The 27,952-nt window shown below is 45.4% G+C and overlaps 9 protein-coding genes across 9 annotated transcripts; 3 read left to right on the top strand and 6 right to left on the bottom strand.

The window, feature by feature from the left end:
- Positions 1 to 1,857: 1,857 nt before the first annotated feature.
- GL218_04594 (putative atp-dependent rna helicase protein) lies at positions 1,858 to 3,651 on the top strand (the record flags this gene model as incomplete). The annotated part of the gene is made up of 1 exon (XM_033581211.1): positions 1,858 to 3,651. The coding sequence occupies one exon, from the start codon at positions 1,858 to 1,860 to the stop codon at positions 3,649 to 3,651; it is 1,794 nt and encodes a 597-aa protein (XP_033435144.1).
- Positions 3,652 to 4,181: 530 nt separating this feature from the next.
- GL218_04593 (TIP41-like protein) lies at positions 4,182 to 5,273 on the bottom strand (the record flags this gene model as incomplete). The annotated part of the gene is made up of 2 exons (XM_033581210.1): positions 4,182 to 4,304; positions 4,449 to 5,273. The coding sequence occupies 2 exons, from the start codon at positions 5,271 to 5,273 to the stop codon at positions 4,182 to 4,184; spliced, it is 948 nt and encodes a 315-aa protein (XP_033435594.1).
- Positions 5,274 to 5,906: 633 nt separating this feature from the next.
- On the bottom strand, positions 5,907 to 6,911 carry GL218_04592 (SWR1-complex protein 5; the record flags this gene model as incomplete). Its single annotated transcript, XM_033581209.1, has 1 exon — positions 5,907 to 6,911. One exon carries the CDS (start codon positions 6,909 to 6,911, stop codon positions 5,907 to 5,909), a length of 1,005 nt encoding a protein of 334 aa, XP_033435145.1.
- A 395-nt stretch (positions 6,912 to 7,306) lies between these two features.
- GL218_04591 (uncharacterized protein) lies at positions 7,307 to 7,847 on the bottom strand (the record flags this gene model as incomplete). The annotated part of the gene is made up of 2 exons (XM_033581208.1): positions 7,307 to 7,713; positions 7,799 to 7,847. 2 exons carry the CDS (start codon positions 7,845 to 7,847, stop codon positions 7,307 to 7,309), a joined length of 456 nt encoding a protein of 151 aa, XP_033435595.1.
- A 763-nt stretch (positions 7,848 to 8,610) lies between these two features.
- On the top strand, positions 8,611 to 8,945 carry GL218_04590 (uncharacterized protein; the record flags this gene model as incomplete). Its single annotated transcript, XM_033581207.1, has 2 exons — positions 8,611 to 8,685; positions 8,742 to 8,945. 2 exons carry the CDS (start codon positions 8,611 to 8,613, stop codon positions 8,943 to 8,945), a joined length of 279 nt encoding a protein of 92 aa, XP_033435146.1.
- A 2,351-nt stretch (positions 8,946 to 11,296) lies between these two features.
- Positions 11,297 to 12,967, top strand: GL218_04589 (uncharacterized protein; the record flags this gene model as incomplete). The annotated part of the gene is made up of 1 exon (XM_033581206.1): positions 11,297 to 12,967. The coding sequence occupies one exon, from the start codon at positions 11,297 to 11,299 to the stop codon at positions 12,965 to 12,967; it is 1,671 nt and encodes a 556-aa protein (XP_033435505.1).
- A 1,656-nt stretch (positions 12,968 to 14,623) lies between these two features.
- GL218_04588 (uncharacterized protein) lies at positions 14,624 to 16,550 on the bottom strand (the record flags this gene model as incomplete). Its single annotated transcript, XM_033581205.1, has 4 exons — positions 14,624 to 15,876; positions 15,950 to 16,031; positions 16,101 to 16,304; positions 16,362 to 16,550. 4 exons carry the CDS (start codon positions 16,548 to 16,550, stop codon positions 14,624 to 14,626), a joined length of 1,728 nt encoding a protein of 575 aa, XP_033435506.1.
- Positions 16,551 to 20,790: 4,240 nt separating this feature from the next.
- Positions 20,791 to 21,891, bottom strand: GL218_04587 (Protein STB3; the record flags this gene model as incomplete). The annotated part of the gene is made up of 1 exon (XM_033581204.1): positions 20,791 to 21,891. One exon carries the CDS (start codon positions 21,889 to 21,891, stop codon positions 20,791 to 20,793), a length of 1,101 nt encoding a protein of 366 aa, XP_033435219.1.
- Positions 21,892 to 25,348: 3,457 nt separating this feature from the next.
- GL218_04586 (DNA topoisomerase 3) lies at positions 25,349 to 27,631 on the bottom strand (the record flags this gene model as incomplete). The annotated part of the gene is made up of 6 exons (XM_033581203.1): positions 25,349 to 25,387; positions 25,460 to 26,769; positions 26,821 to 26,990; positions 27,048 to 27,226; positions 27,283 to 27,480; positions 27,551 to 27,631. The coding sequence occupies 6 exons, from the start codon at positions 27,629 to 27,631 to the stop codon at positions 25,349 to 25,351; spliced, it is 1,977 nt and encodes a 658-aa protein (XP_033435587.1).
- Positions 27,632 to 27,952: the final 321 nt, after the last annotated feature.

Here is a 27,952-nt window from a genome sequence, read left to right as displayed (position 1 = left end):
ATGCAAGGCTCCACTATTCCTTCTGACGATGTCTAAAAACCGAGAGGAGAATATTAAATAAAGTTATAGGTATTCTGACTTCTAAACGGTAAATTAAAACTGTATGTAAAATTCAAAGTACCTAGGTCAGTAGGTAATTATATAAAATCTAAAAGAGCCGAAATGTCGAAATACAGCGAAGCATGTTGCAAGTACGAATTTTCTCCTTTTCTGGCGGTTAATCCTATATTTAACTCAGTATACTCACCAGCCGCAACTTATAGAATCCCTCCTATTGTTGACGAGGGCTACGAACCCAAAGGCAGGTATATTGAACTAAACGGAACTAAAACCTGTAAGTGCTTAAAACAATGGATAGTAAATTCAGAAATAATGATACCTAATACTGACACTTTTTTACTACAAAGATGTGACGGGGCCAGCAGATTCAGATAGGGGAATTTTAGCAGTTTACGATATCTTCGGCTTTTTCCCTCAGACGATTCAGGGAGCAGACATCCTAGCGTATGGCGACGCGGACAGGAAGTATCAAGTGTTTATGCCTGATTTCTTCGAGGGTAACACGGCTGAACTGGAATGGTATCCGCCAACAGATGACGACAAGAAGGCAAAGATAGGCAAGTGGTTCCAAGAGGTTGCTGTGGTACGGGTCTCCCATAACTCTTTATATTTTTATTTCATTATTTCTAGAACTACTCAGATTCTCCCACCCGAGAAGAGTCGTAAAAGAACTGCAAATGCATATTAGGGCAAGTACTAACCCTTGGTATTTGTAGTGGTCGAACCATATGCATAAGGTCCGAGATTTTCTGGGGGCAGCCGAAGTACACAATAATAACATCAAATCATGGGGTATTATGGGCTACTGCTGGGGAGGTAAGATGGCTAGTATACTTGCTGGCACCGGTAGGGTCCCTTTTAGGGTTGCGGTTCAGACGTCCCCTGGAACGATTGACGCAGGGGACGCCGCAAATGTTAAGATCCCAACAATGGTGCTTGCATCCGGGGACGAGGACGTTGAAGATGTTAGGAAGTATGAGGAGAATCTTAAGGTCCCGAAACACGTCGAGATTTTCAAGGACCAGACACACGGTTTCATGAGTACCCGCGCAAATCTCAAAGATGTGAGGGTGAGAGCCGAATATGAAAGGGGCTATAAACTTGCGTTAGGGTTCTTCCATGATCATTTCTGAGAGGGCATTCTCGTCTTCTTTCATGTTCATAAATATGACATGCTGCTTTCAACAGCTCCTATACATAGTGTATGGCTACTGTGTTAAGTGTATCTAATCTACCTAAGGCGAGATCTTTGGACAATACAATTCTAATCTACCTAGGTACCTATAGTGTCAATAGCGCTGGGTAGTACTAAACAGATAGTATGAACACATTTATCAAATAATTCATTCCGACACTCCAACCCATGGCAATATTTATTGTCGTTTTTCTATATTTTTCTATACCTTACCTTAAACATGATCGCCCCCCTATTTTGAATAATGTGCTTATAGTGATGGGGTTGAATGAAACCACGTGATATTACGTTAATTGAAAATAAATTGGATATTGAGGTCATATGCATAGGTTAGGTAGGTTAGATACTTCGGTACATGTAGCTATTAGGTTTTCGTTTGTGGGTCTTATCTCTAAACACGCTTTCAACGCGTCAAGCTCCCGGCGCCCAATTCTCCCCACTCACACATCCTCCCCCCCCAAACTTTCCATAACAATATATCCAGTCCAAATTATAATTTTTATACCGTTTTCAACCATGAACTGACAGATTGTTAAGTTTGAAATATTTGATTTCTCAATAAATAGCATATCACACCCAATAATTCTCAATTGTCATCAACCATGCCGCGACCTAAGAGAACACGCGTCGCGCCGACTCGAACAGTCGCAAAAGCTACAAGCCCCGAACCTGTTGTGGTACCGAAACAACCTACCGAAACCAGCTCTGATATATACGATGTGAGTGACCGGGAAAAGGAAAAGGCAAAACAGAGACGTGAGTCGATACGCGATGCGAATACTATTACGCGCACGCGATCTACATCTTCACACCAATTGAAGGCATTAGAAGTCGCGCGACAGCAACGCGACTCCGCCATGGACAGACTAGAAAACATGACTTCTACTTCGAGCAATAGGGCAGATGAGCCCGGAGAACCCTCAGAGTCTCCAGTCGAATTAGGGCGCAAAGTGGCCGGAACCCCGCAACAGAGGAGAGTGGCGGACATGTCAGGGCTGGACTTGGATGATTCAGATTTTGACGACTTAAATACAACATTTGCTACTGCCGGTCCAGCAAGTGCGCAACGATCAGCCGACACGTCTAGTATGTCCGCTAGTGTTTTTAAACGACGGCCCCGCGCGGGAAGTTTTCTAAGCAGGGAGGATGGTTATATTCGTCCTAGCAGTCGGACTGGTCCCAACACACCTGGTTTTAGCTCGACATTTAACATCGGCATGTTTAAGAGGAGAGTACGAGAGCCTAGTATCCTCGGTACTGCCCAAAAGCCGCGTCCTCAAAGATTAGAGCCCGAGCCTGAGCCGGAATCTGACCAGGATGAAGATGAAGATGAAGAAGCAGTTGATGAAGAAGGGTTTGCCCCTGAAGCCGAATCAACCCCACTTAAGCCTTCTAAGAGACGCTCCGGGGAGATTGAGGCTGGACCAGCGTCGCCGCAGGATTTACCACGCGCAAATTCGCGTAAGCGAAAATCCTCAGAAGGTCATGAACGCCGCGCAAGATCGTCCCAATTTGAAGACAATGAACCCGTCGAAGATCCCGTAGTACAGGGATCAGATTCAGAGTTATCATCTCCCCCATCTACTCCTCCACCTCGACAACAGAGTAGTAGGCCCGTAACACCTATTATGGACGAGGAGCTTATGGCGCCTCCATTAAGTAGCGGCTCCTCCGAGGGAGACCCAGAGATCTGGCCGCCTCTCCAATCGCTCACGCGAGCTCGCCTGAGACGGCCGGCCTCAGTCCTCCGAAGAACCCCAGTTGCAAACGATAATATCTCCGATATCTCTTCGCCGCCCTCCCTCACCTACTCTCCAAATTACCGCGAGCCTTCTCCGCCGCCGCGGCAGGCCGCCAAGACCAAGCGCAAGGGTGCCTCCAAGCCGGAGCCTAAAGTCACGACTGCAGATTTAGCGGGCTTGCTACCACGTCGGCGTCGTAGAAATGCTAGAGCTGATGATGAGGATTCAGAAGCCGAAGTTGACATCTCCGGCCTGGGTGATGATGACGACGAACTCTCTTACCTTGACGTTCGAGCCCGACGACACCCGGTGCGGCCGGGTTCCCGAGCAGGACAGTCCAAGAACCAGAATGCTGGACGGGCACGTCCTACTTCGCGCGGTAAAACCGCAAAGCAGACTCCCAGCACTAACAGACGTACTACAATTACGTATGGCCGGATATCAGATAAAGAGAACCGAGGGGAGTCCGAGGATGACGAAGCAGAAGAAGGCGAGGCCGACGAGGAGCAGGATGGGGATGAAAGCAGCCAGGTTATGGTCTCGCGAGTAGGCGAGGAGCTAAAGAATGCAGCGCGCAAATTCCAGGAGGTGGATAAATGGCAGCTCGACTACGAGGAGATGACTCAGAGTAGTTCACCACGAGACGCTCGCTAAATTCGAAAAGTATATTGTTGTTATTCAAGGGAAGCATATAAAAAAGGATTTGGGAGACTAGGGGTTGGGGTTGGGGTTGGGGTTGAAGGTTGTCCGGTCATGATGCATGATGCTTAGCATGGGTCTTCATCAAGTTGCTAGGTTAGCGTTTTATTGTCAGCTATGCTTATCGTTTTGGAAGGGCTAAGGGAATCGAATGGCATGAAGATCGCATACTATTTGAGTGATATGATAGCTCGATACCTCAATCAATACCAGCCATCCATCTGCATTTGCTATGCACCATATTTTTATATCATGTTATCCCTTAAGAGCATATGATCGTGTACCAAACCGTCCAGTTGCGAACGTATACCTCTCGGGGGCCAAAGCTCTACTCTTGTCCAACTCCGCGAACGCCAAACCATGCATTTCGTAGAATTCATAAACTTGCCTGTCTGCTCATTACTCTTATAGTCCCCAACTAGCCAAATCCGACGCTTAGAAATAAGCTCTCGAGATTCGAAATAATCCCGTTCATATCTAAAGTCTTATGATCTCAGCGAAACGCTTTCCAAAGTCTGCTCCACCGTAGGAAGCAAGTCTGCGATTTTATTGGCGTCGCGCAACGCTATCGTCACAGCGTCAGGCACCAGGCCTGTCATGAGCAGTTTCTACACGAAGTCAAGTCAGCCTTTTTATCTTTTCCTTTACCCAATCTTCCTAATTCCTCTCTCCCTTTCCGCTTCGATAGTTTCGAGCAACAGCTGGGGGGAGAAAAGAAGGAGGGGTTGGGTTTTCTTTCATCGTAAACTTACCCGCTTAACATCTTCGAACCCTAACTCCTTCACCGTATACTCGCGCGTGACCTCCTCGGTCGCGAAATCAACGTACACGCGCGTATCGCGGATGCGCACGACGACGTTATCCAGACGCATGAAGAGCCTCGCTAGTAGCAGCATGCGCCGCTCGTGCACGCGCAGCTTGACACTGAAGACGCTGATCCCGTTGTCGTCGAGCTCGCTCTCGTACATCATGACCTCGTCGAAGAAGAGGATCGGGTCCCGCCTTTTTAGGAGTTCGATCGGGATGGGGTTTTGTGAAGGCTTGAAGTCGAATTTGCTGTTTGGGGTTATTTCTGCTACCTGCTCGGTTGGTTTCTTGGATTCCTCCGTGTTAGCGTCAGTCTCGGTAGCTGCCGGACCTAGCGGCGGCGGGGGAGCTCGAGACGAGGGCGGGACGACGGTGCCCCGGTACGTGGTGCTGTAACTCCAATCATAAGGCCTAACTACGTCTTTAATGCCAGCGCTGGTCTGCTCGCGGCTAGCAGACCAACTCTTTGCGTAAGCGACCTGAAGCATGTTCCGATCGGTCTTGTCCACCGCATCTAAAGCATCACGAGCGTTGAACTCGACAGACCAGCCGGAGGGCGCGTGGCGCACGGAAACGAGGTTGTCGCCGAAGATCATCTCGGGCACAGGAATGCCTAGCTCTTGCTCCAAAGCTTCGATAGGACCGGCTTTAGAAATGGGTAGTTTCCGCGTTGAAATTATGAATGAGCCTTGTCGGTGTGATGTTGTCGCTTGCGCGATGTCGTCCGGCCGTGGAAATGGCTCGTTAGGTGAAGTTATGTGTGCTGCCATAGTTGAAGTTTATTAGTGTTAGGTGTTGGGGGAATGGAGGAAAAAGTATCGGTTTGGATGTTCAAAAATGATAGTCAATGTTGAAGTTTGTCAAGCTCTAATAGGTAGTTAGTTAACTAATAAGAATGAAGTAGAGCTTAGTTTTAGCATAGAGGGGCAGCGTTTCGTCACAGCGGGGTTGCTTTCCCAGAGATTGGAGTTGGGACCTGACGGTAAAGTTCAATAGTACATAGTACTATGTACCTAAGAGGTACCTAAGCTTAATCCGTGAAGGCTCACCTGCAGCTATCAAGTATCAAGTCTCTAACTTAGTCTCTAACTTGGTACCTGACTCTAAGGCTTCCCGGCTTCCTAATAATACATTCCAACCCTACCCGTATAACAAATTTAGAGAGGCATACTATATGCAGGTGCCGTATTGGATATTGACTTCAGTTAGTAGAGCACTATCGCTACCTTACCCAATAGTATTTTCTACCACCGGCCTTCTACTCTAACACAATAACTTCATTGGTTAAAGCGACACGATTCTTATATACCTTACCCAGCCCCTCGTTGCCCAATATCCTCAGCCTAAGCAATATAACCATACGCTCGAAGTAATGTGAAGAGATGATCCCATTCCCAGGTCTCTTAAACACGGCCAGCAACTCTCGCCCTTCTTGCTTCTTCGTCTCGATTAGCCGCAACACGAGCCAAGAAGTCTTGCCGGTTGACATAAGACTCTTTTGACTTCCCAGCCAATTCGAGTTCGTCTTTGATACCCTCCTTGTCGACAAATCCCGCCCAGTCCATACGACTCTTTTCGACCACGTTAAGTTTCTTGGCCTTTGCCTGCTCGCGCAATTGTAATCTTGCATCCATGCCGAGATTCAAGTCTGCGCGCTGTGTCAACCCTTCGATGACGGGCTCGAATATAGATCGGAATGCTTTTCGAGGTTTCCGTCTAGGCTGACTGTCCTCGGCTTCCACGTCTTCGACTGACGTGGGATCTTGAGATGCTAGGTATAACTTTGCTTCCGCTGAATCTCGAGGCACCAGCTTTTCTTCGACGTGTACCTTACCAGCGAAATTGTAGGTACGCTTTATTTTTATCATTGATGCCAGCCCTTCTCCGTCTAGTTTATCTGCCTGTGATCTGTCCTTTGTACCTTTAGATTGCCCATCCGATCCTTGTTCCTGGACTGGCTTTGGGGTTTCTGTTTCCGTTTCTATATCTGCTTTAGATGGTATTAAGGGAGCGGCGGTCATTTTAGCCCATATATCGTCCACATCAATCGTTACTGGGCCGGTGGCTGTGCGCGACTTCTTTTCGACTTTCTCCGCTGCTCGCATACTCCGGGTCTTAATTAGCCCACCCTCGCCACCTTCATCATCCTCGACGTTGCCATCCTTTCGCTTTTCTTTCTTTCGTCTCTTCTTGCCCCTTTGTATTATCGCTTCGTCGCCTGAGTTCTCGAATCCATCGTTTGTATCTGCATCGGCGCCGCGCTTCTTACTCGGTACCGCGACTAGTTGGACTTCGTCATCTTCAGATTCTGAAGCCTCGGCGTCGATATCTAATGGTGCTGCGTCGGGCGCGAAATCCGAATCTTCTTCAGATGCATATTCTTCGTCTATGAGTGGCTCCTCGGCCATATTTTAATAAAATTGTTGTGAGCTTTCTACTTTAGATGGCGTCTATACGGGAAAATGTAATCTAGGTATTAGGTATTAGGTTATAGGTTGGAAGATGTTTGGCGCATGATTCGCGATTGTTAAAGAGCTTGGGGGATTTTTGGAGCTTATGTCCTTTATCTTATCGAGCCTACCAAGATGCATTGTGGGTCCATAATGTCTCCACTGAAGTGCAGGTATGTATAAGTCTATGTACTAAGTTGCTGTTTAAACTTCAAGTCTACCTACCTAAGGTAATTAACTTAAAAGTGCTTATAAATACATGTATGAATATTAACTTAGTTCTATTTATATAATAAAACCAAGCATCGAATATACATTAGGAGGTAGTTATGCTGATAATGCCTCTCAAATTCTTAGAACCCCCAGTACCCCTTCGCAAGATACGCAGCATACCCGCCCAACCACAAAGTCGTAGTCATGGTCCCCCAATAGCCAATTGGTCGACCCAAGCCCAATCCATTAATAAGACCCAGCTCCGCGTGTAGAACTCGGAAGGTCAAGAGGGCGGTGAGGGCGTTGCTGAGAGTCCTCTGATTTGCGCCGTTCAGTTCAGCGAAGGCTGCAATGATAAGAGCCATCGGTACATTTTCGATAAAATTTTGATGGCAGCGGCTAGCCAGATACAACTTGTTATTCGGGTCACCATTCTTGGAAGAATTGTCGCCGACATAAAACCGGTCCTTGAGACGGTGGTATACAACCCGACAGCTTAAAAAAACAAAGTATGCCGAGAATGGCATAGCAAAAGTACCAGTAACAGCTATCGTTAAGAGAATAGCTGTTAGTATTATCTTTATAACTAGGCCTAGCTTAAGTATAGATATAAAAGTAGAGATATAACTTACGCAAGAGGGGCGCAAGTGCCGAGGTCGTAATCCCAATTGTAGACGACATATTGATCGGTATTGGTTCACAACCTAGGTATTTATGAGTTGTTACTTAGGGATATAAGGAAAATGGAAGAGAAATTCTTTGATATAGAAGTCAATGGGATTCTCAAGCAGATGAAGCCGTTATATAGACTTGCCTTTTAGCGCCAACATCACCATTCGCGTGTATCCGCTCATTAGCATCCTTTGAAACGCCCGTACGAGATAATCCTTGCAACATGACTCATATCTCGTACGGGTAGCTATATTTATAATACATATTTATTGTTCACCCAGTATACGTATATTAACCCACACCGGAGCTTAAATGCTTCAGAGACGCTGCATTATTTACTACATCTTTCCTACTCAATGCATCAAAAGCCTCCACTCCGAGTTTTATAAGACGAGTAAAAGAATACCTTTATAATATTACCTTCCATTTTGGATCAGCTAGAGAGGTTCGATTGGCTGCATGGATTTTCGATGCCAAGACCCTTGCCGTCCTCAACAATATCCTCAGATCTTCCCCAGATTCTTAAATGCCCCCACAGTTTTAAGGTAAGATATTCTCGTGTGTAACCCAATTGTGTCATGAATGTCATAAAATCCATTGACGTCACTAACTTGAGCAGACGTAAGTAAAAATCGAGTAAGCACCTCTTATAAAGTCAGTGTCTTTCATCATTTCTAGCAAATTTCATATTTACTTTTCTATATCTTCTTCGTACCAATCACCAGTCATTATACATTCCAGCAAATCAAAACCATATCCCAACTTAAACACAATGTCTTCACAAAACAACAATCAGCAGCCCTCTCTTATTGGCGGCCACGTCGAATACGTCAAGGGAGCCACAGAAGTTAGTCTAATAAAATTACCTTATTATATCCACCAAATATACTAACAACAAATCAGTCAGCTATTGGCAGCGTTACTGGCTCACAGGCTTGGACTACCTCCGGAGAGCAAGCCAAGGCCCATGCCGTAGATACCATGAAGACGGCTGGCGAGAACCGCGATTCATCTCAAGGATTCGGCAAGGTCGAACAGAAGTTGGGTCAAGCTACAGGCTGTGAAGGTATGGTCAAAGAGGGGGCAGCTAGTAAGAAATCTGAATAAATGAAAAGAATCATTCACATGTAATAAACACTATATTGACACAATATCCAACTAACCTAAGTGACCTTGTAATATCATGTATATTATCATAGCTCACGGATTGAATACCTAGGTACCTAAGGTACCTTGTCTGTAATTGGCATCTCAACTACGCTCATTTTCAAGCGCACGCAATTGGTGAGGCATAAGATTACATTGTCAGTTCTATTAAGGTTTATGTTTTTATCATCGGGTATCGCGGTGACAGTCAAAAGGGTAGCATTGCATTTTCGGAAGACTGGGATTTATCATCCGCGTTGTATTATGTATACGTCTGTATTAAAATGTAGATAAGTTCTTGAGGTACCCAAAGGTGTCTCCGGCAAGGTTCCCTTTTAAATTATTAATAAGGGCGTCTTTAAACACGATATATATTGAAACTTCGGTTCACATGTTAAGTACCTAGACCTAATATTTATTGTACATATTGTTATAACCGCCGCAGTAAGTTGATTAGAAATAATAGTTCATGGCCTATTAGCTCAATTAGAAGGACCTTTAATACGTGAGCAATCCGAAGCTTCAATTTCAGGCTCTTATGCATTCTCAATTTGTAGTTAACTTAAGAAATACTTCTGGAAAACAAAAGGTTGCAAGAAAATGTCGGGTAGTAGTTAATACCACCATATGTCGCATTAAAGACTCACTTTAAAACAAAAAAAAAACAAAACAAAAGTTATATTTCTAGTGTGACATAACGGATCAAATAGATGTTCAATATGCCCCCCCTTACTTAATTTTCCCCTCCTTTTTCTTATCCATCTTTTACTTGGTGATATTTTCATCTATACTCCCTATGAATTTAAATTATAAGTATTTTTATTACAAGGTACCTAAGGTAATTTTTACTTTGGCATTGAGCTAAATCAGTATACTTCTATAAGCTGCTTAAATTTTTCACAACCATTTAGGCACATTAGAGCCTCACGATAAGAGGACAGAGGGGCACAGCGAGTGTGGGGCCCAGTACCTAATCAATGTCGTAAAGGTATAAAGTTACATTGCAGCAAGGTTCCGCAGTAGCTTGAATCACATCATATAGCGTACCTATATTTTCGATAAGGCCCGGTCTGATAAATCATCGGAATGACCGGAGAAAAATCCATTATTACTTTAGGTAAGTTTGCTGTTTTTATATTTTTTGAATTCTCGATTTATTTAAGTACCATTCAAGATATTATAAACATGTAAATAATATAAATTCAATATTTATAATACGATTGAACCATTAAGCATGGGAACAAACCAAGAAAAAAAAAAAAAGTAAGCTATCGAAATTCCGGTCAAGATATTGGATATGCATATTCTTAGACTTGGAATCACTTTTCGAGTCATAAATTGCATACCTTAGGTACATAAGTACCTCTAAAACATACTAAACATGGATGTATGCTGCCTTGGGTCCACTGCATCATGCTTGTAACCCCGCAGGCCAGCCCCGCTAGTACGTACCTAAATCAACAAATCCATATGTACGACCTGGCCAAAAATTGGAAGCTGGTCCCCTGTGGACCCTGGATTTAGAGGCAACCCTTAAAGGCTTGAAGGACTCTTTGGAAGCACCAAGGGTCTTTTTCTGGGCTGATCGTCCCATCCAGATTTTCCAACATTACTCCACCTAAGGGTCGTGCCACATTCTGCACATTCTAACTCACATCCACATAGTAACCCACACAGTAACCCACATAGCTTGGGCACACACTTTGGAGGGGACCGTCGGACTTATATAACTTTTTACGCTTGCGAGAATATTCTAACATCCTCAGACGGGTTTATAGGCTTTTTATTTTTTTTTTTCGGTTTAAATTTTTTTATTTTTTTACTCAACCCTACCGGTTTTTAAGCCCCCCACCCAACTCCATCTCAGAACAATACAATCTCTGAATAAAACATCATATCCATCGGTATTACTACTCTACTAGAGATCGTCTACTCGAGATCGCCTCGATTAGTTCGATCGATCGCAACCGAGAAACGCGGGACGGGAACTAAACCTGGAACGAAAAGCGTGCGCCGACGATCATCAGACATCTTACACAACCACCCCTTTCTAAAATCTTGATTCTAGGTTCAAATAAGCGTAGCACCTTGTACCCGCCACGCTGATCTGTGGCTAGCTTCCTACTTGCTAGGGTATCTACAAGGCGTCAAAGGACGATACACGACGTACGAGGAAGATCTATAGACAACTAAGCGATGACGTGCCCCTGATCAGAAGTGCGGTTCAACCCCCACCCAACCGTTACCGAGCTTCCCCTACGGTACCCCATATCGATTCCCGTATAAAAAGAGCACTAACGAGTGTTTGAGTGATGGACGAGTCCGAGGAAGAGGTTGACCCTCGTATCGAGTCGCTTCTACACCAGCGCCAATCATTGACCAATGACCTACTGGAGAATCCATACGACCTAATACTTTACATACAGCGCGCATTGGTCTATTCCGACTTAGCTTATCCCGACTTAGCGGCTGGTGACGCTTACCGCGCTCTGTTATTAACCGACGAAGTTCGCGATGAAAGTTTCGAATACCATACCCAAGCCTTTGAAGCCCTGACAGATTACGCCAATGGTCCTTTTCTAGAGGTATTAGACCATGGCTCTCTATCAGGAACTCAGGCTAGTTTGCCTCTGTTAGATGACGGCGAAAAGGATATTCCTGCCTTCGCTTCGTTGGCGTCTATTCGCTGTTATCAAATATTGTCCTTGAATCTTCTGCTATGCGGTTGTCTAAGGAGTGCTTACAACTTTTGCGAGCGCGGTCTTGCCATATCGCCGAATAACCAGGAGCTCCTAAACACGCGTGATTATATACATACTGTCAGCCAGCGTAGAATACGCAAGACGGTCTCTACTGCGAGTGATCTTCCGGACTGGGGCATGGTGCGTAGAGAAGTATATCCTTGGAATAGCTACGAACCAGATCGATTTTCGGACGAATCCTTGGCCGTCCTCAACGCTGGATTGACTGAGATAGCACCTAAATGTACTGTCCAAGTTGCAAAGCTACCTATACTGCTCGGATGTCCAAGCCGCACGGATGCGTACGATATTATTCCAACATGTAACCAACTCGGCGTATTTGCTAAGGAATACATCGCCCCGGGAGAAGACGTACTTGTGGAGTATTCCTTGGTTACGGCCAATAATCGTCTGAAAGAGTCTGTCTGTGATGCTTGCAGTGGGGAACTCCCACCTCTAGGAAGCGATTCGACTGCTGTCAACTGTCCAGAATGCTATGATACTGTGTTTTGTACCCAGTATTGCTTTGAGCAGGCCCAGAAGCTCTACCATCCAGCAGTTTGCGACAAGGATACGGATTCGATCGCCAGGGATCCAGATGCCAAAGAGGCTGATGCAACTTTACATCTTTTGCTGCTCGCGCGGGTTTTAGCCATGGCAGCTCACCAAGGAATTCATCCACTTGACGTCAACCAAATCAAATATATATGGGGGGACTTCATCTCCTCCCAGACCAATGAGATTGATTTATCGCCTAATGCCGGCCCACCACCGGATTGGACGCTTCCGTTCTCCTTTTCTTATAATATCGAGACGCCTCTTCACATTCTTGAGAAAATGGATATCGACATCTACGCCACCATTGCTGATTATGATATATGGGTATTTAATACCTTGTATAGTAAATTTCGTGGCACTGCTTCGGCTCGAAAGAACCCTAGAGATGGGCGACCTGATGTCGCTGCAGTGCACCCTTACTGGTGCCTTGCCAATCATGATTGCAACCCAAATGTTACGTGGGAATGGGGTGGTCGGATGGTGCTGAAGGCACGGGAGACGCGAGTTGTTGGGAATGCACCAGGAGGTATAGAAGTCGGAGAGGAGATTCTCAATCACTACTGTGATGTAAATCTACCTGTGAAAGAACGTAGGGAGTGGGCGAGCGGCAGTCTCGGTGGCTGGTGCATGTGCACTAGATGTCGCGACGAAGCTTCTAACTCCCAGAACAATACCCCTGGATAACTACTCGAGACACTCCTTAGAATCCATCTCTCGGGCAACACGTACACTACGGCAACGGGTCTGGCTCTTTCATGATTATACACGTGTCATGACTGCCGACTCGGAGATTCTCACCATTCCGCTTCTAAGTGCTCTGCTTCCCTTGATAATCATACCTTTTATCTCGCACACCAAGTTTCCATTATGGCCAACAATCGGATAGGAGGATAGACGGTGGAGATAATCGAGATTGGACAGGTTAACCTGCCTCGCTGCTCTCTAGAATAGGGCCGGTGTCCGGGGCATGTGCGTACTTTCTATGCTTACAGGACGTTATAGCGCAGCATTTCGAAGTCGGATGTGAAATGAGGATCCCCGCGGACGCCATCTATTTTTCGAATCTCTGCTCCTTTTTTTTTCAGCTTCTAACTCTTTTCCTTTCGCACACGACTGTATCTGAGTAGTTTGAAACCGCCCTCAACTAGCGAACTATCATATAGAAGGGCAAATTATCGAGAATCGTAAACGAAGAAAGGCCTGGATTGTTTTCTGAAGACTAAACGTAATATAGTCGCACCTTTTGAATCAGTAAACGAATGATACCAACAAGAATAGAATAGGGATGCTTCCCGATATACTATGGGAATACGCGGGTGCCTGTTCCTTTGTTGATTGTGTAGAGCGACTAGGTGACTTATGTTTGTAAGAAACCGATGTAATCGTGAGTTAGGTTGCTAGATTGGTTGATCGTTCCATCTAACAGCGACTAACTTGACACCACTATATTTAGGTTCTTTTACAGGTCAAAAACAAGCGTATATCTATCAACTAAGTCTTGACTGCTAAAATAAAATAAAATAAAGACGGCAGAAGAGCTAACTTAAAATTAGAGAAACCCATCTCTCACCCCTTTAATCTGCAAAATAAAAACTATTGCGTAGCCTAAGGCTTTAATGATAATAAACTAGGGAAACACAAAAATCACAATTCTACATAACTACCTATCTACTCCCTTAGCCCCTATTCATAACTCCGTGTTTAGAATCAATGTTTATTATTGCAAACTCAACAGCTAATTATATACTACATTAGCTACTCGCTAACTGCGTACGAGACACGGGGATTTACCTACCTATTGTTCACATCAGATAGGAATAACGAACCATCGTATCAACCAAAGTTAGTACTTGGTATCCATGGCACTATTCATTACTATAAGGTATAGTTTGTTCATAACTACCTGCCTTAAGTACTTAACTTGACCTAACCTAACCTAACATAACTACCAGTGAGTAGCGAATGCATTCATTCATTCCCCTATTCGTCTTCGTCTTCGTTTTCGTATCATGTCCACTCCATTCATCGCAACATAACTAAATTAACTAAACATACCATTAAGGGCATCTCCCTCTCATGGCAGAAAAGATAATTCCGATGCGTTGAAGAAAAATAAGCCCGACTGACTGATCGATAATAATAACTGCTTTTGAAGGGGGAAAAAACACGCGAGAAAAGAAGAGACAGAAAAAAAAAAGGTGCCGCGTGCTCAGTCGACATCAACAGACTTCGTACATCTCATCAAACGCCATGGTCCCTATGTACATCCTTCACCCACCCTATATTTGTTTACTGTTTACTCATATTCACATCATCCCTTCTACCTCACTCTCACCCACACTACAACGGTAGCGCGGGATACGCCGGCTGACTTGGCGGTCTCGTAGGCGAGTCGACATCCATCTCGCTTCCGCCTGACGCAGCCGATGCGGGCGACTCAGCGTCGTAGTCCTTGCGCTTGATGCGATCGATGACGTACTCGCGGAGGTACTCGATGACGCGGACGTTCTCGAGCCACGCCTCGTAGGCCTGATCCTCGCGGGCCTCGGCGCTGGCTTCTGATTCTGCGGAAGGCGAGCTGACGGCCGAGATAGCGGACTCGGACGCGCGAGGGGTGGTAGAGGGCTCGCGGTCGAGGTGAGGTCTGGTACCGGCGCTGGCACGCTGCAACATGCCGCCCGAGTAACGGCGGCGAGGATCGGGGTCAAATGTGGGACCGAGGGTTGATGTTGCAGATTGGCCGGGGTAGCCGGATGTGACGGCAGGAAGAGTCGGGTATAACGCCGATGTGGTCGAGCTATGGCGCGTTGAGGGCGATAGACCGGTAGAAGAGGCACTAGGGGAATGTCCGGAAGTATAGGACATGGAACTCGACGGGGGCGTCACGGCAGGAGTGCCGTTGGAATGGGTCGAAGAAACGGCGGTCAAAGGCGAAGCTACGTGAGCGGCCGAGTACGCATTATTGGCCATGGCGGACTGGTGCGGCACTGCAGAGTGCGGCGGGGACTGGCTGTGACGGAAGTTCAAGGGGAGGTAGTGCGAACCGGGTTGGTGGACTCCGGCGGCGGCGGCAGTGTTAGAGCTTTCATACACCGTACTCTGCATCTGCTCGAGGAGCTGGTCGATCTGAACGAGGTCGCTCTTAGTGCGGACGTTCGGCATAGGGGGTAACGAATAGTGCTGTTGGTACGGACCATGGCCAGCGGGTCCATCGACAGTCATGACACCTGGACTAGGGAGATACTCTGCTCCGAGGGAACCGGAATGAATAGGGAGGACTCCGTGTAAGGGCAAGAGTCTCTGTCCAACCTGAGCGTACGAGTTCGGGTCAAGGTGCCTACGCTTGGCATCGCCGAAAAACTCATTAAGCACATCGTAGGTACGTTTGCGATTGTCATATTCGGCGGCAGAGGCCTGGTAGCCCATGTGATCACCGCGACCGCCCATGGGTTGGTAATACATGGGACCTCCAAAGGAGGTTTGAGGGTGGTGCTGATAGTAACTACTTGGATGGCCGGCAGGATGAGGCGGCTGACCAAAGGCGGCCGAGTTAGTACGGATTTGACCATTGTGATCGTAATAGCTAGACGGAGCTATGAGGCAAATTAGCCTCCAAATGAGGAATTAGGAGGGGGGGGGGGTTCGAACTGAAGAGGGGATACATACCTTTTCCTGGAGCTCGATAACCTCCGTTCATTGGACCATGCTGGTCTGGTGAGCGGGCAAGGACAGAATCGTCCGCATGTGTCTACAATCGAAGTTAGTAGCCGAAGGAGAAGTAATATTCATTAACTGAGTAGGAAAACATATTACATACCTTAACATGTTTCTTTAAATCCTGGGGACGCTTGAATGACTTGCCACAGAAGTCACATTTGTGTGGCTTCAAGGGAACATGGACTCGGATATGTGATGTGATATGATCTCGCTTGACAGTGGTAGTCTTGCACTGATTCCACTGGCAAGTCAAGTTAAGATTATTTGTAGATTTGCGACCAACATGCTTTTCGCAAATGTGCTCCTAAATTACCGTTAGTTAAAGTCTATAAGGAAATAATAATAAAAATAAAAAACTTACGTAGAGAGTTTCGGCTGAGCCAAACTTATCGCTGCAACCAGTCCAGCGACATTGAAGGGAGTCATCTTGGGCCGGGGCGCTAGATTGCGAAGTTGCGGTTGTAGCTGTTGATGGTGCTGGGGTAGTGCCGTTGGAGGCCGAGCTTTCACCACCCGATTGGATCGGGTTGCTCTCGGGTGCCGCCGACATGGCTTCAACTTTCAATCCTTCAAATACAATTTAAATAAAGGATATGTCTTTCACGTGATAACAGAGATACACGTGATAAAACGGAACAACTTCGGAGGTATTCGGAACAACTATGGTAAATTTTTATTTTTCTTTCTGGACTTTGCTTTGGCTGTACCTATGGAAGTTCGGTGTGTTGGTCTTAGTCTTGGCAGTCCAAGCTCACCGGCATGTGATGCGACTAACGGATGCGGTAATGTCTAAATCGGGAAATGGTTATTTCGATAGTTGAATAAAATAAAATAAAAGCATAGAACAAACACTGGATAGAAAAGAGTAATTGAAGATTCGATGGTTTTTCCTTTTTTTTTTCGAATCCAAGTAGCAAACAATAATACTAAGATTCAATTCCCAAAGGAGCAAAGGGAAGAAAAGCCAGTATTGTCTGGGGGGAGAGGAACGTCGAGTTTATGTAAATCGAGCGTCGTGCTTGCTCCTTATTATGGACGTTTGACCTTGGCGATATCGAGGCGGAAAGTCTTGGCAATGGGTCTTGGGTGTAGCGGGTGACCGTTAGTGATTGGTTTAAGGGAAATGGGGGCAAACAAGTCAGGTACCTTATGCCGAAAGTGACTCGATCTATAGTGGGTAGTGACTGCTAAATTTGAGTCACCCCTCCTCAATAGTGACTTCCGTGCCAAGATAAAGCCAAGCTCTTGGCGCGTCTTGGCATTTGATGATTGTCTCGACATATCTGCCCAGAAATGTACCAAAAATGCTTATGGATGCTTGAAAAAAAGCTTGGAAATCCCTTGGCCGCCGGTTCCTCCTGCGCCGAGACTTGACTGCGCCCACCTTCTTCTCATTTTCCTAGTAACTTTTGGCAATGTCTACCAATGTTTTACTATTTTACTATTCTCCTACTCTATTCCGTATTCCGTACCCCTTTTGCATAATATCCCATTTCTTAAGTATGTACCTAACATACATGTATAAGAAACACATGCTTTATTTAGGTAGGTTAAAAGCTATCATCACTGATCATTACCTTATTACGTATCAAAGTATTACATACGATGACATTTTTATCTAATAAATAGCTAATAACTTGCTAGAATCGTCTTAGAAAGCACATCTATCGTATTCAGTTGCCAATTCCGTTACCTTTTTGGCTTTCGTAGTAATTTATTTTAATCGGCATCTTACATCCGTGAACCGTTGTTTGATCTCAAGTTTGGGATAGATAATACCTAACTACCACTTATACATATCACTTATAAAGTATACTTGCTCTTCTCTTTGCCTTGCTCCCTTTCCCCCTTTCCCTTTAATCATCTGACCTTTTTCACTTTTAAAAGGCCGTCCATTCGTTTTTACATCTCTATAATAGCCTAGAGGTTTGCATCACGTTACGATACAACGTGGTTTACACCCTCTTGCCGATTTTCCACATCCGTTTTTCCGGTATTGTAAACCACCTCTTGATAACATTGTCATTGTTGACGGCTATGACGGCGGACAGAAAGTCTTGGTATCTCTTGGTATTCTGGACATGGTGTTCACTTTAAAAGGGGTGGTTTACGCTCCGCCGGTGGCCAAGCCTTGGTCTTCCTCTCCGCCCGCCAAGTTCTTGGCCATGCACTTGTTAACTGCCTTTTACTTGTATCGGCAACGAGAGTACGGAGTACGGATAAACGACATGTCGATTACCTGTTTAGTCTGCATCTTGAGAAGTATCTATAGCCAACACTCGGCTTGTTTAAACGCCTGCTTAAAAGTTGGACGATCTAGGATGATCCCTTAGAAAGTTCAAGAAGCTTACAACTTCTATAGTAGCACAGCCTTGTCCCGGACGCCCAGATGCAATTAGCTAGCTCAGCAAAGACAAGAAGCGGAAGATGAGCTTGTCTCTTACCGCGTTTAGTATTGGAGCAGTATAATGCCGCACTCAACAGACCCAAGAAATTTGCCTCATATTTAACCAATCTCTGTTCGGTAAAGACGTGATATAAAGTAGTATTAATTATCGTCGCCTTTTCATTGGCACCTTGATTAGTTTTTACTAATTGCAACTTAATGTTTTCTTTCTTTGGTTTCACTCGGCCATCAGATCTGACTCAGCTGTGTACTTATAAGCCATACCGGTGAAATCTCTTATATGGCATGCGTCTTCCTAATATTGCGATCGGACGCCTCTTGCAGATGATGGTGTTAGCTGAGCTGAATTGTCATCTGCCATCAGCCAATTTGCTAGTAGCTAGTACTTTACTAACTTATCAGTTACTTTCTACCGTATATTAGCTTATCCTACAAACGGTAAGCGTCAAGGAGATTAAGTTCTCTCCTACGAGGATATATCCCAGCTCTGTTTACACTTAAACCTGGTCGCATTATATATTTCGTAGATCTCTGCAAGTTTACAGGAGGACTATAGATTAGTTTCACAGCCTAGTCTACGCAAAACGTCAATAATATAAAGTCATAACTTGGCAAGATAAACGCAATGGAACCAAATTGGGCGAGAACCATACGCCAAGCATTTCTCGGTGAAGAGTCTTAGCTGATCATGATACGACTTAGAGTAGGTTTTATTATATACTTTGCTCATTATGTCATAATATCAAACAAGCCTCACTCAACTTAATCAAGCCAGTTTTATTTGCTTAGGTATCTATATGCAAGAAATATGAGAGTTGAGGGGCCATATTTATATTTGTTCTAATATACTAAACTAACCCGAAAGAAATAGTTAGTTAACTATAACTAAAGTAAACAAAACTGGAGGCTCCTTCGCCGATTATCTTCACATTCAAACTAGCCCATCTGCTTATAACTATTAGTAACTACTAAAGACTCGACAGTAAGCTTTCATGTTAAGATCATGTATATTACTAGTGTGCTATATGATGAAAATCGATTCCCATGTCGTCGCTAGTTTCCGCGTAGAATATATCCACCCGTCAAGGACATCGAGATCAATTATCAAGACCACCTACGTCATCGAGTCCAAATATATTTATCAAAAAGCTTGCCCATGAGAAATTCTTATTGCCATACCTCCACCCATATTTGAGGAATCTACATCTTTTCGCAGGACACATCCTGATTATCAGCCCTATGAACTAGGTGCATATAAATACTACTATAGTTACGATAACCTCACAACTGGACACTACGTATCGAGATCTCATCAGCTCTTACGACTAGCAGACACAAGATGCAAATATGGGTTGGACGATTGGTGCTCTCATTCATTGTTGAGTGGCGATAAACGTAGAGCTAGAAGGCTGCTAATCCAACTATCCTTCAAAAAGGAGGCTCTTGTCTTTTTCCTTCTCTTTGCACTGCCTAGTGCGTCTCCGTATGTCTTCGACAACATAACACTATCATTGTTCGTTTGTCGATAATATATATGTTGCGCGACGAACCACTTTTTGCAAATGTTCAACTCGGCTCTATTCTTCACACGACCAATTTGCTGCCAATTTGGCTATGCCCGTCTATCCAGGTAAACAATATCAATAACCCTATCCCTATCCCTCTCCTACCATCTTTTTTCGCGTACGGTAGTACCCGTTAATTAAAATGTGTTAATCCAGGCTCTTGCAAGTATATGAAGCAAGTGTAGTTGTTATATCTGCCTGCCAACCATAGAACGAGTCGTGTTCTGCTCCTTCGTGGGTGCTGTTGAAGCAGGGGTATTTTCTGCCAGCGGAAAATAAGGTGATTAAAATCGAATATTTACGTCGCAATGGGGTATAAGTTTTAAACGAAAATACTGTCGAAGGCATCTGACACCGAGCGCACGAGGACTAACCACTGGCTCAAGGCAGCCATATTCCTCTAGGTCGATGCCGGCAAGCTCCGATAACATATATCAGGCAAATTTGCCGCAAGATTCGTGAATCGCGTAGCAACTAAAAAAAAAAAAAAGGAAGACGAAAACAAAACTCCGAACCGCTCGCAACCGCGGAGATGCGACCCCTAGGGTTGAGATTATCCATGCAATATGCCGCCGACAAGGACAATGTTCCAAAACCATGACATCCTTATGATGGGGTGTTCCCTGATTGTCCTTAGAAATCAGAGACGCCGGATGTTGGAAATATGCCGGATAATAAAATAATGTTGATCAAGGTGAATTATCCACCATGATGAAGAAATGACACAGAGCTAACCAGTCTGGCCAGCCCGGTCAATAAAACAAACCAGGTCCACCCGAGCCGATATGTCACCTAAAAACGCCGCCCATGCTGGATTATTATACAGAACCGAGTTGTAAAAGCGCCTGGATTGCTTCGCGCTCCTGCGCATCTGACGAAGCCGCCAATGCATCCAAGTCGATATTATCGAGACGCGGCTCCCGAAGCATGCCTGTGTTGCCAGAGAAGGATCGGAAACCATGAGAGTTATATACATGGGAAGGATAGTTTGCACCTTGGCGAGCCTCAGCCGGATTCGAATACGATGCGGCCCGTAGTGCAGCAGCTCCTACAGCTGCCCAATCTTCGTCGTCTGTGGCATCCTCCGGATCGTCATTCATGATCATGTCTTCATCGTCGGGTGCCAAAGAGCAGGAAGCTGAAGCGGGACCATCTAGAGAGTCGAGGGACATTTTATCGGCCTCGTTCTCCGTCATGGTCACATCCCGGTCGTCATGAGAAAAGGCTGCCGAATTCCCGTTACTAACTGCTCGTACGTTCAAGCGGGATCGGTCAGCATTCCATCCAGCACCTTTCGAGATTGGTATACTGGTAGGAGGGATTCTAGAGTCGCCTTGGCTAACGGATTGTCGAGACACCGCATCTCGAGCAGCTTGACCCCGTCGCCTAGCATCCCACCGACCCCATCCAACCTTTTGAAATTCCACGTCACCATCGACTCCACCGCCTTCGACGCCGTGTCCTTGTCCACGTCCTTCCAGTGCTGCCACAACTAACCTTCGTGCCTTCGGCGGGGGGATTCCTGCGAAGCCGGGAACCGAGGTAGTCAAGTAGCCCATGATATAGCGAATGGCCAAGGGGCCGTGGTTCAACAGAATCTCGGGAAGATGATACTTGGCAAGTAAGGCCGGGGTAATAGTCCCTGTGGATTCGAAGGATGGTGAACCGATAGGGCTATGTTCGACGCCTTCGTGAAGGTCGAGATCCGAGTCGATACAATCGAGCTTAGCCTTGTGTAGCTGTGCCTTTAGGCCATGAGGCGGCAGCGTAGGTGATATGGAGTTGGGGGGAGTCGGAAGAGAATGAGTTCGTGTCACAGGGACGCTCCGAGCAGCCGCTACAGCAGTTAAGTTGTCTCGGCTGAGAAGGGAGGTCTTAAGGATATCGCGAGCAGCAGAAGCCGATGCCATAGTTGCCATTTTTCGGTAATTAAATACTTCGAGTTGTATCTATAATGTGAAGCGATACAGAATTAGATTATGTTTATGTTATATATAGATAGAATATTTAGGCTAGGTGAGCCTTGAAAGAATGGAAAAGAGAATATGCTCAATGATGACTGTAGGCTGAGTAGGCCAAGTAGGCTGCGGGTGAGTCACTTACAAAAACAAGCCCGAAGTAAAAAAAGAGTTGCGGTATGGCGATAGAATTGTTTTGTTTTATTTTCTATCTGATGGAAAGAAAATAAAAAAAAATCAAATTTAAATTTAGGCGAAATGGCAACGCTGACGCGATTCTCTTGACTGCGACAAAAGATAACTCTTGGGGGGTGCAAAATGATGCGGTGATGTTAATTTGTTGTGTTGTTGATGTTTCCTTAACGAAAGGAAAGATCAACGTAAAGAGCGAACGACGGCTGCGACCTACTAATGTAATCCTCAATTGCTCATACAATGAACAGGAAACAACAGAAGGTTCTAACTGGCGTGTATACCGTCAGGGGGGTGTTGTCCAGCAGGGTCAGCAGGTGTCGCATGGCGCACAGGGCGCAATGCACGCAGCTGATTGCTCAAGAATAGTAGCCAAGATGTGGTCCTAACAAAAAGGAGTAGTGTATTTAATGAAAAGTTATGTTTGTATTTATGATGTACATAATTTACCCTACTACATATGGTACGTACCTTGTACCTGACAGCACCTGCAACAAAAACATTCAACCATTAGTGGACCTAAACATGGGATCCTACATACACTAAGGTATCTAAGGTATTCCCTCTTGTCTGACACTTTAGGTACACTTAGGTATGTATTTAAGATATTTAATCCACTAATGCAATTTTGACAGTACTTTCATCCGGATAGCCTTTGAAAAAGGTAAGAAACTTATATGGTACCTAGTTACATTTACCGCAACCAGCCTTTTTAAGTCCTAAGCTCCATACAAAGGAGTCTTACGTATTCCGTATAACCGCAACAACAGCACTACATACAGCCCAGCCACCACAGCACAACAGTTTTAAACCTTGGATGTATGTATACATAACCATTTCATTCCTCTAAGCTATATGTACGTAGTAATATCTAACGTAACGGCCTGAGTGTGGTCAACGTTGTACCGTGGCGAGTATTGTGTATGTGTGGTCTTATATGGTCTTATCATCCAGATGTTGACTAACAGGGCACAGCCAAGGGTTGCGCTAAATCTAAGAAGGCCTGCCACTCTTTGACATGGCATTTGGGCACTTGGGCACTTGACTCAAGGTAGTTGTCATTGAATAGATTAAATCTGTCAAGCATGTACTTACCTAAAAGCGAGGTATAAAAAAAAACACTCTTTGTAGGTAGTTTATCTTTCTTTAAGTACATACATATCTAGGAATATGCCGCAAATGGAACCTTCGGTGCATTCTAACTACCTAATAAGTACCTATATACTACTTCGTACCTAGGTAATCAATTATGACGTGGGTCACATATCTCACATATCTTCGCTTTCGGCCTGCCTTGACGGCTTGAGCCTGCTTACCCGTACCATGTACGCGCAATACGTAAGCACTATAATATACCAGATTCCCGTGACAGGCAGGAATATGTAGGTACAGTAATAAGACGAGGAAGATAAAAATGGAATTTCTTGGATAATCCGCATCCCCTTCTATATTCTCTTATATATGAAGAATATCTAGGGGTGTCCCACGAAAAAAAACTCGTGGGGCGTGTGTATGCCCGCTCTGGGGACAGCTCTGATACAAAAAAAACCGCCATTGAGCCGAGAGGATCAAAGCCATCTATCATAGTAGTATGTATTTGAACCCCCCTCCACCCCGGCTATCTCGCATATCAAGGGATGGAATGCCGCTATCTCTATCCAAGAAGTCATTGGGTTCCACGTCTGGAGAAAGCCCTGTAGCCAAGCCGAGAACAGAAATCCTCGTTATCAACGTGCAGGAAATCTCCGGCAGCATGAGTATATGTGTACATAGTATAGATGTACATAGTATCGGGGACACTTTTCGTCACACGCTTTGCAGTCTAATTGAAATGCATCCGGCTTTGGTAGGATAAGAAGGTAGGGTGCGGATCTCATCCCCGTCAATTGAATTGGGAGACAATACACCAAATGTTGGCATGTGCAGCCTCAACCTGGCCTGTCCATCGGCTATGCTGGTCGTTCTGTGTGTACCTACATATTAGTCTACTAATTTATCTGGTTCCTCGCTAGCTAACTTGCTGATTAGCAAGGGCACACGCATCTTGTAAAATCAATTGAGTTCGAGACTGCGTAATTAAGTAGGTCGAATTCGGTAACACATGATTCCCGAATTTCGACGGTCATAGACCCAGGAATGCCTCACGTTGCACAAGTGCGGTACTGTGATTGGTTCAAAACAACCATCGTGATGCGCGAACTTGCCCCCATTTCACCAACCTTTAGCTAGCCGCAGCGGGTGCCAACCGGTGACGAAAGGACGCACCGGAATAACGGGGCTAGAAGCGCTTTAATGGCTTGCGTCCAGAGTTGTAAATGCTAGAACATAGTAGCTTTGCCATTAATAACGACCCGTCGCTGAAACGGTCAGACGTAAGTCGGTTAACTAACTAGTTAGCCAGCAACCTAATCTTGATAGTGTAGGTTATAGTGTAGGTCCAAGTGTAGGTCCAAGGACGGTTACCCGGTAGCCGACGAATGTGTTAGGTTAGGATATGGAGAGGGTATAGTCAAGTCGTACACGATCGTGAATGGTCGTATCCGAAGAGGGGTTTGTGTTTTCCATCTGCATCTCGACTTTGTAGAGTTCGACTAACCCCACCAGGAAGTTTCGCGAGAATAGCCCATCATCCAGTATGATTCCCCCACGTTCTGGGATAACGCGATCCGACGACATGTTTTTAGGTCGGTACTTAGGTCGGTGGAGATGCGCGGGTGTCACATCTACATACGTATATGTATGTAGTATGTATGTAAGTATGTCTTGCTCTAGTTATACCTAAGGTATGTATCTAGTTTCGCGACACCCCATGGCCTATGGCCTAGGTTGACCATATGGGTGCAACTCGAGGAATCGGGTCGTTGGGTACTGCATTTGCGTTTTATCCAATTCGAGAATGAATACTTCGCACGCACGTTTGCCTCAACAAAGTTCAGCCCATCGCTGAAGCCCATTTTGCCGGAAGCACTTCATCAGGCTGAGAGTCATCTTCTGAATCTTGCAGGGCCGATATTCGGAGTAGGCCACGGTTATACAGTATGTTGCTTCCATCAACCACCATCTTTTTTAGCAAGGATTCGGTCCGCGAGAATCTTGTGCTGTATGCGTATGTGTTACTATTGAGCGGGTAGGACTCAAGCAAGCTTTCACATTCTTTACGATTCCTTCGCGAGTTTCAATGGAACCTTAATCATACCTATTGGCACAACCGAGCCAACAATCTCTTTCAGCCGCCATTTTGTTGGAGGACATACTGCCGGCATGCCTGTATGACTTTTGATTAGTTCTTGCTCACACCTATACGAGACTAAGATATAGAACCAAGATATAGACTTACCGCTTTAAGGATGTTCAATTTCTCCTTTGATTGTAAGTAGACCTGGCGGTATTGCTGAATGCTCTCGTTTAGAACTACCTCTTTTGTTGTACGGCCTTCGCAAATGGCTTTCATCTTCAACTCCATTTCCTTTCGTAAAAATGGTTTGCCAAGGCTGGTATCAAACTCCATCCTATCAAACCCTTCAATCAAAGCTACACCCAGTTTGGTCGGGATGAATTCTTTTACACCTCCCCTCCCACTAGCCGCAGATCCCCCACCTCGACCTCGACCGCCGCGACTGCCGCGACTACCTCGCCCTCCTCGTGCAGCTGGGGCATCTTCATCTTCATCCTCACCGTCTGCTGCTCGTGTGGTCCGGGATACAGCACAAACATACTCTCTATCTTGAATCTTCTGAATATGCTCCGCCATCGTAGCGTCTGTCCCAATCCCGTTGGCATCCATGAGAGCAATCAGGTCAGCTTCAGTAAGATAATTAGGAGGCGCAGTCTTGCCCTCCGTCATGAGAGCTTCAGTAGGCTCAAAAAGCTCTCCAACTGTAAATTTTGGTAGTTGTCCAGTCCCGGTCCACTTATCATACACGTAGACATCTAGATAATTTCGCTCTAGGACAACGACGCCATGAGCGTGGAAAGATTCCTCGCCGTATAAAATGTCGACGTCTGTAGCAGCACCTTTAGCATCCTCCGAGCAGCATGCTAAGAATCGTCTAACGACAAATTCGTAAACCCTCTTTTCTTTATCGCCGAGGATTGTAGGTGCCGCGTAAGTGATGGGGTGTATCGGGGGATGCGCTTTATCATCATTTCGTCCCTGCCGCGGTTGCTGAAATCCACCATTGACTAGATTCTGTGCGAACTCGCCCCACGAATTAGATGGCGTTTGCTTCTGTACTAATGCGCGTAAGTTCATACCAGAATCAAAACGGTCGGTTTCCGTTCTGGGATAGCTGATAAATCCCTTGTTGTAAAGGCTTTCTGCAGCTTCCATCGCCTGCTGACCCGTCATATGCAAAAACCTAGTAGCCATCTTTTGCAGTTCTACTGTGGTCAGCGGCAGAGGTTTCCATTTCTTCGTTGGCTTCTCCTGGACCTTGGTCACTTTGACCGTTTTCGCCGCAAGGCATCTTTCGTAGAGAACGATAGTCGATGCTCTATCAAAAAGGCGATTGCGTGACCAACCGAAATTGACATTCATGCCTTCCCGTTTGTGCATGACTTTGATGCTCCAGAATGGTTCTGGCTTGAAATTCCTCACTCTGAAGTACCGGTCTACTACGAATCCCAATGTTGGGAATTGGCAGGACCCTATATCGTTAGAACTAGATTATCCGATAAATCTTAGAATGCACTACAAACCATAGCTTAATACAAGTTTTTCGAAGGGCCCTCCTAAAGTCCTTAGATTTGTGGTTAGAAACCGAGTAAAGGCGTACCCTATCCTAAGATCCAGTTCGATTCGAGAAGATACGGCATTGACTTGCTTGTGATCGAGATCTATAAGGCTTCGGGCTGCGTTCAAGATATGCCTAAATTTCGTCTTTAGCTAGAAATTCAACGAGGGTTTAACGGAATGGTAGACAGACGCTCTCTCGATGTTACTGAACTTGGCCCTCTTAATATCCAGAGTCCTGTTGCCCTTTCTAGCGGCCTCGCATATTTCATAGCCTATGTGCTCGCCTTCACGATCACAATCCGTCCAGATGCATAGAGCATTGGCGTAGCGTGCCTGCTTCTCGATATTGTCCGCCACCTTAGTTTTATCCTGTGAGATATGTTAAACTCTACTCGGCATATAACCTGAGTAGCTATAACGCATACCTCGGAAATGATTATGTTCACAGGCGCGTCAAATAAGCGCTCGGGAGGCGGGTTTTCCCATCTTTTATATTCGGCAGGAAATACAGCCGAGGTGAGATGACCAAGGACAGAAGTCATGGTAACATGGCAACGACCCCAGGGGTGTCCGAAGTCGTAGTCAAAAACATAGTTCTTGATGTACTTTTCGGGCGTGTTATGCTAGACATGCGTTAGCAGGCAAATATTGTGCAGACTGACTATATCATGTAAGATATCATCTGGAACTAACGCTTTGAACCTGACCACCTGAGAGATGGCCTGCAACAGCTTTCGCGATGGAGGGTTTCTCAGCGACGCAGAGGACTCTCATGGTTGATTTGAGTCGCGTAAGAAATGTAGCAGAGTAAAATGTTAATAATACCGATACTCGACGTGCCCTTTCTACACGACACGAAGAGCTAAGCAAGCATCTCATGGGTAACGATTGTTCCTTGAAGTCGGGAACGGTAAATGATTAAATAGATCACATCCATGTCAATCCATTTTTTTTTTGAAAATGGGTTCTAAAGAGTTGTTCAAGTTAGGTTAAGCATCGAGAACTGTGTGGATCAGTTTTATCGTGTACTTTATTGTGTGTAGGTACTAGGTAATATATTCATCGTGTGCCTTCCCGACTTTTTATTTTTATTTT

This window comes from Daldinia childiae, assembly GCF_008694065.1.
Source record: "Daldinia childiae strain JS-1345 chromosome Unknown Scaffold4, whole genome shotgun sequence".
Lineage (NCBI taxonomy): Eukaryota > Fungi > Ascomycota > Sordariomycetes > Xylariales > Hypoxylaceae > Daldinia > Daldinia childiae.
This window is presented reverse-complemented; position numbering and strand designations above follow the sequence as displayed.